We start from the raw sequence: 7,447 nt of genomic DNA on the forward strand, positions 1-7,447 counted from the left end.
AGTTGCTCAACAGTTTGTGGTCACCCTTGTCCGATTCTTCTTTTAATGCTGCAGCATACACCTTCAAAAAGAAACCGATCTGGACTTCAAGCAGGTCAATTAAGCACACGCATTCTGTCTTTATAAAGCCACACTACTGTGCATACAGCATGAGGCCTGGCATTATCTTGCTGGAATAATCATGGACTTCCAAGGAAGAGACGTCACCTTGATGACAACTATGCCATATCCACTGATACATCCCCATACCATGACAAATGTTGGCTTTTGAAACAACTGTCGTCTGTCAGTTTGGCACAAAGTGGTGAGCTACAACCCATCATTGCTTGTAAAAACAGATACTTATGGTGGATACTCCTTTCATACCCAATCATGGTTCCTTCACCTGCTTATTGTAAAATGCTGTTCAATATTCTATAAACTTTTCATTCTTTTTTTGCCTTGTTTGGAGTAGGTTGCAGGCATCAAATTTTAAATGTCTTTCTCTTTACAAAATACAACAATCAACAAAAAAATCTATCAAGTAAAGATTAAAAAGAATTAATAAACCACATATTGTCCTTTTTACTGCATTTTACAAAATGTCCCAACTTTTTCAGAATTGGATTTTCTTAATTTAATACTGTAACATCCCTGTTAGAAACTGTAAACAAGGACCAACAGAATTATTGATTGATAAACATGAATATGCGAGTAGGTGATTAAATACCTTATATGTAAAAACTGTTATTAGGACCAACCGAATTATTGATTTTTAACCATGTTAATGTGAGAAGGTGATTAGGTACCTTACATATAAAAACTCTAATTAGAGACACATTGCAACAGTATTCTTGTCGTGCTAACTCAAAACATTAAAAAGAAATTAAAAAGTGATAACTTTTAAAATTTTTATTTCACACCATGATTGTATTTAACCATTTTAAACATTTAAAATTCATCCAAAATGAAAATTTCCAATTGTATATTGTATCATGTTAGCTGCCAGTTAAGAACGCACATTTTGTATTACTTTAAAAAAACACTTCTGCCTTCCAGACAGCAGGTATAAACTTAAATGCTTGCTCTACAGGAACTTACCATATACTTTTCAAATTGACTTAATTTGCTTGTTTTTAAAAATGCAATTTTGGAAGAGAAAACATTAGAAAAATATTGCTGTTAAAAACAAAGACATTTGTAAATCCAAGTAGTAAAATACAAAACAGAATTATAATATCTTTAAAACAAAGATTCAGTACATAGGTCTCTATCAGAATGAAAAGATCTAAGCTATATCATGCTTGGCAAACACACCTAAAAGACATTTTAAATCACAGAAGAGAACACAAAGTAAAATATTTCTGCTGGTGTATGACTAGGGAAAATCACAGATTTTTGGAAGTATTATGATGGATTTAAGCATTAACAGCTATTCTTGCACAGATTATATAGTAAAGTAATATACACAGTAAAGAAGTGATCGTCTGGGACAGAATAAATCAGTGCCATTAATGAACTTCAGCCTGCAACAGTGCAAAGCAAAGCTCTATGGCACAAAACACATAACTGGCCTGGCAGTCTAGTAGTAGTGGGCACATTTCAATGCTACTTTACACTTAGACAGAAAGAGCAAGTTACTAGTTCCAATTGTTTGCTGTTCTGACAAAAACTGTGAGTAAACTAGAACAGCAAACATTTATGTACATACAGTAATTACTAAAATACACTTCACACAAAATATAACTAGTCAGCATGCCTCAGTATTTCTCTTCTTACAGTTAATGTACACTTGCATTTTTGGACGCATAATGCAACACCCCTTTCTGCTTATCGCTGGTCAGAATTTGTTTACTTATGAAGTGAAATAACTGTATCGATACTGTGCAAGTTTAGGAAGCATATGAACCATTATTCACAGACTGTAGTTAAAAATCGACCTGTACTTAAATCTACATGCCACTTCTTAAACCAACAAATGTCCAATCAAAACACCAATGCTGTCGATATTATACTACCTACAATGGTTTGTAAATGAAGATGCAATCCATGTGAATGTAAGCACACAATGCTATTTTGATTTGCTTGTAAAGTCTAGTTGTCTTCATCGAATGAGGACTGGAACTTTTTACATGGTTTCGATAAATCACTATATCACAACCAACTCACAAAACGAAGCATTTGAGGTAGGACATTAGCTCAAAAAAGGCTAGTAAACATAGTTGCCATATAAGTGTTATCTGGTCATTTTAGCACATTTTAGGCAAGCTATAAACTTAAGGTCAGGAATGTTCACTAGCAACGACATGAGGTAAAATGTTGCCAATCTTAACACTGGAATAAAGACTTTGTGCATGCCTTGTGGTGCACAACTCAGAACCAGCAGAACTAACCATTAAAATGAATGATACAGTGAGGCAAAAATGCAAGTGAACACCATAGCATATTGTGCTTCTGCTACTACCATAGTAACACATTGTGAACCCTTTAAGAAAACCACTTTGTTGATATTCAAATCAGCAGCACTAGAAGTGCTACTAACTGAAATACTGATGCTGAATAACTACAATAAAAAGCTACAAACATGAGTCCCTCCCACCATGATACCCTTCTACAAAACAGTAAAACAAAAGGCAAGATGTATGCACAATTCACACTGAATAGAAACTACATAAAATAAGCATTGAGACATAATTGAGAAGTTAAACTGTAATAGTTTAAGCACAAACCCTGCCATTATGTTGATCCTCCAATCATTCAGATGGGGATGTAACTCAAGTCTGACAAAATAAACAGCAAGAGCACACACACTGATGGAACTGGCTTATTTGCTCCCAGCATTATCTTTGTGCCCAATAACACCAATCAGAGTAAGAAGCGGTGTAATCACACTGTCCTGTAGAAAGAGAATGCAGGAATCAATCTGCTTGCTGCTCACATTCTGATAGGCATAGTACAGGAGGGCCACTAGAGCAAGGAACACCAGCAGTTTGAGCCAGAAAGAGAAGGAGCAACGGGATGGACGGGGGGCAGGTGCTGGAGCACTGTAACTCTGCGAGAGTGATGTTTTGGTGGTGGCAGCAGTGGTGGAGGTAAGTACACGCTGCCGCAGGAGAGACTCCTCTGACCAGAGGTCCAGCGGTTTTACTGGACGCTCAGCTGCCCCACGAATAGGACGTCGACAAGAAGCACTATTCACACAAATAAAACAGTCAGGGTTGATTTTATTAGTGTGGGCTAGCACCACACTACATGCTTAGGAATAATTAAATAAGTAAATAATACCACTATAACACACACACATCAATACACTGATAAAACCGGCTCCATCACAATTTTAGAAATGCATTTAAATAAAATCAAGTATTTTAAGAAAAACTCACATAATTCCTGTAGGTGTAGAAGGCTCATTAGGAAACATTTCCTTTAATATGTCACCTTTGTCCAGAGATACTCCCCTGCCATCAGCTGCCCTCTCCTCTACCTGCTAAAAGAGCACATGCACTTACACATTTAGTAGATGTATTATTTTTTAGTATTTAATAACAGAATTGGTGTGTATAAATGTATATTTATATATATATATATATATATATACACACGTGTGTGTGTGTATGTGTGTGTATACAGTGGGGGAAATAAGTATTTGATCCCCTGCTGATTTTGTAAGTTTACCCCCTTACAAAGACTTGAACAGTCTATAATTTTTATGGAAGGTTTATTTTAACAGAGAGAGACAGAATATCAACAAAAAATCCAGGAAAAAAAAAACATTAAATAAAAGTTATACATTAATTTGTATTTAATTAAGGGAAATAAGTATTTGATCCCCTACCAACCAGCAAGAATTCTGACCCCCACAGACCGGTTATGTGCCCATGAGGCACACAAATTAGTCCTGTCCCTGTATAAAACACTCCTGTCACAGAATCAGTTTCTTCCATTCAAATCTCTCGACCACCATGGGCAAGACCAAAGAGCTATCAAAGGACGTCAGGGACAAGATTGTAGACCTGCACAAGGCTGGAATGGGCTACAAGACCATCAGCAAGAAGCTTGGTGAGAAAGAGACCACTGTTGGTGCGATAATTCGAAAATGGAAGAAATACAAGATCACAGTCAATCACCCTCGCTCTGGAGCTCCATGCAAGATCTCACCTGGTGGGGTAAGAATGATTCTGAGAAAGGTGAGGTCAGTCCAGAATTACACGGGAGAAGCTTGTCAATGATCTCAAGGGAGCTGGGAGCACAGTCACCAAGAAAACCGTTAGTAACACACTTCGCCGTAATGGATTGAGATCCTGCAGTGCCCGCAAAGTCCCTTTGCTCAAGAAGGCTCATGTACAGGCCCGTCTGAAGTTTGCCAATGAACACCTGAATGATTCAGAGAAAGCTTGGGAGAATGTGATATGGTCAGATGAGACAAAAATTTAGCTCTTTGGCATCAACTCCACTCGCCGTGTTTGGAGGCAAGCGATGCACACGCACCCGGCCATCCACGTGATAAAAGAAATCGTGATTCATCAGACCAGGCCACCTTCTTCCATTGCTCCGTGGTCCAGTTACGATGCTCATGTGCCCATCGTTCGTGCTTTCGGTGGTGAACAGGGGTCAGCATGGGCACCCTTACTGGTCTGCAGATATGCAGCCCAATACGCAACAAACTGTGATGCTCTGTGTATTCTGACACCTTTCTATCAGAACCAGCATTAACTTCTTTAGCAATTTGAGCTACAGTAGCTCGTCTGTTGGATCGGACCACATGGGCCAGCCTTCGCTTCCCATGTGCATCAATGAGCCTTGGCCGCCCATGACCCTGTCCCCGGTTTATCACTCTTTCTTCCTTGGACCACTTTTGATAGATAATGACCACTGCAGACCGGTAACACCCCAAAAGAGCTGCAGTTTTGGAGATGCTCTGGCCCAGTCGTCTAGCCATCACAATTTGGCTCTTGTCAAACTCTCTCAAGTCCTTACGCTTGACCATTCTTCCTGCTTCTAACACATCAACTTTAAGAATAAAATGCTCACTTGCTGCCCAATATATCACACCCACTAACAGGTGCTGTGACAGAGATAATCAGTGTTATTCACTTCACCTGTCAGTGGTCATAATGTCATGCTTCGTTGATGTGTGTGTGTATATATATATACTGTTTCACATATCCCAGCTTGTTTGGAAGCTGGGGTCAGCACGCAGGGTCAGCCATTGTACAGCGCCCCTGGAACAGAGAGGGTTAAGGGCCCAACAGTTGCAGCAAGGCAGAGCTTTCGAACTCTCAACCTTTCATTGATAGCCCAAAGCTCTACCCACTAGGCTACCACATACACATATATAGCCTATATATACACAAACACACTCACATACTGTTTATGTTGCAAACTGCCCACCAGCAGCACTACTATTCTGCTTTATACATTACCTTAATGTGATGTCTGCTGCTTGTCCTGGTGGTCACTGGTGTTATCCCTCTGCTTCTAACTGGCTTTGTCGATACTGGAACTGTCTCTATTTCTACAAGCACAAAAAAAGCTTTAAGGGATGCCAGCTTGTATTATGCAATTAAAAAAAAAAGATTAGACAAGCCACACAAAATGTTTGAATAATTAAATAGGTCTTATTACGTTGTTATAGTTAAAACAATAATAGGTTTTAAAAATTATGGCAACTGCATTTACAATTTTAGATAAAAACTGATTTAATAACATCACCTACTTTAATTTGGGACAAACTATACCATGCGTTATCAATCAGCAACGAAATGAAACTATTCTATTTTTAAATAAATACCTTCCTCCTTATCACTGTACTGATTCTCCACTGAGTGCGTGTTGCCATTCTGACTGCCTCCTGCTGTCAGCGTGACTGTCTCTGGAACTGCAGTCTCAGGTTCAGGTTGAGTGGACACTGACGTAGGCTGATCCAGCAGTTTCTGTAGTCTTTTCTCGTAAAGTTTACGAGTCGACGCTGTCAAACATGGAAATACAAGGTAACTCATTAACATAGTGAAATCTTTTGGATGAGGCCATCCTTGCTCATTACATAAATTTACATAAAACCACGTCTGACCCTTACATTTGTCAGAGTAAAAGAACTGGGAACTCACCAACTATAGGACCTGAATTAATGCCATGCTTCAGCAATTCATCCTTTAAATCACTGTCTGTCAGACTCTCAACATCCACCTCCTCTTTCCGATTCTTATCCGTCTTTTTTATAGCCTTCTGTGGATTGATCAAAGATACCAATCAGTTGATTATGTACACTATACACATATATAATCTAAAGCCAAAACTGCATGCATTGTGGAATCATTTTTTGTAACATAACAAAGACCTAGTTACCTTTCCTGAACGACTTTTGTTAGAGACCACCGGCACGATTTCTTCATCACTGGAAAAGGTGTCAGGAGAAGGATTTGTCTTCTCGTTCAATACAGTCAGATGTTTAAGGTAAAGTTGAACATAGACATCTTTCTTTTGGTCACCACTGGGAAGAGGAACATCATTTGCCCTCAGTTCATTCTTCAGCTTTTCCTTTGTTAGAGTAGTTGGATCTTTAAGGAATTCTGCCATGCTTTGCGAGTAGGGCTGCAAAATATAAAAATAGGAACTTAGTATAACAGCAGTGCTAAAACAAAGTTTTTTTAGCAACTGGGGCATGAAAGCAGCCAGTGAATTCCACAAGGCAAACCAATGAATTAATGTATAGCCACAATTGGCATGTAGTATAGAAGCACCACAATTATGTGTTTGCAGCTAAGCTAAAGCTTTAGAAGCACACACAGCAACTGCTGGACTGCAGACTTACAATCTATTAAAGAAATAGTTTACAACCATGTTTATGGCTTCATTTCAGCCTGCAACACATAGTAATGCAGCCTGTACTATAACAATGCTGGGCCATTATTACTATAAAACTATCACAATAGCTGACTAATTTACAACATGCAGCTTGTGGTACATGCCTATACCCACTTTTGCTGCCCTCTTGGTAAAAGGTTTGAAAATTACTGCATTATTCAGCCAGTTATTATTTAAAATAGAGTAGTTTTGAGCACAACCATTTTAAATAAACAAAACCTCAAGCATGCATACCATCAAATGGATGACATTTGGCCCCATACTAAGATCTCTAGACAAGTCACACAAGTGGGGAACTTTGGAATGTAATCGAGAGATAAAACTAAAAGAAATAAAATCATTTAATTTGCTGGTTTATATTTTGACCCACAAACTTGTTTGTTTATTTTGTTGGACGGGTACAGTGGATATAAAACATCTACACACTTCTGTTACAATGCCAGGTTTTTGGGATGTAAAAAATGAGACCAAGATGAAATAATTTCAGATTTAGTTTCACCTTTTATGTTACACATAATCTGTGCAATACAACTGAAAAACAAACTGAATCCGTTTACTTAAAAAAAACAACCCCAAAAGACTGACTAATGTCATAAAATCAAAA

The 7,447-nt window shown here is 38.3% G+C and overlaps 1 protein-coding gene across 1 annotated transcript; it reads right to left on the reverse strand.

Annotated features, from left to right (window-relative positions):
• Positions 1-2,714: 2,714 nt before the first annotated feature.
• On the reverse strand, positions 2,715-6,562 carry tmpob (thymopoietin b). Its single transcript, XM_063001784.1, has 6 exons — positions 6,325-6,562; positions 6,087-6,204; positions 5,771-5,947; positions 5,403-5,494; positions 3,363-3,466; positions 2,715-3,170 (listed from the first exon to the last, which is right to left on the reverse strand). The coding sequence occupies exons 1-6, from the start codon at positions 6,553-6,555 to the stop codon at positions 2,804-2,806; spliced, it is 1,089 nt and encodes a 362-aa protein (XP_062857854.1). The 5' UTR covers positions 6,556-6,562; the 3' UTR covers positions 2,715-2,803.
• Positions 6,563-7,447: the final 885 nt, after the last annotated feature.

This window comes from Trichomycterus rosablanca, chromosome 1, assembly GCF_030014385.1.
Source record: "Trichomycterus rosablanca isolate fTriRos1 chromosome 1, fTriRos1.hap1, whole genome shotgun sequence".
NCBI classification, from domain to species: Eukaryota; Metazoa; Chordata; class Actinopteri; order Siluriformes; family Trichomycteridae; genus Trichomycterus; species Trichomycterus rosablanca.

Bases quoted from the DNA above. Each gene is read 5' to 3' on its own strand.
- tmpob (XM_063001784.1), bottom strand. From the start codon at position 6,555: ATGGCAGAATTCCTTAAAGATCCAACTACTCTAACAAAGGAAAAGCTG. The intron at 5,948-6,086 runs GTGAGTTCCCAG...CATGTTTGACAG, and splicing joins TAATTCAGGTCCTATAGTTG to CGTCGACTCGTAAACTTTAC. The intron at 5,495-5,770 runs GTATTTATTTAA...TTGTGCTTGTAG, and splicing joins GTACAGTGATAAGGAGGAAG to AAATAGAGACAGTTCCAGTA.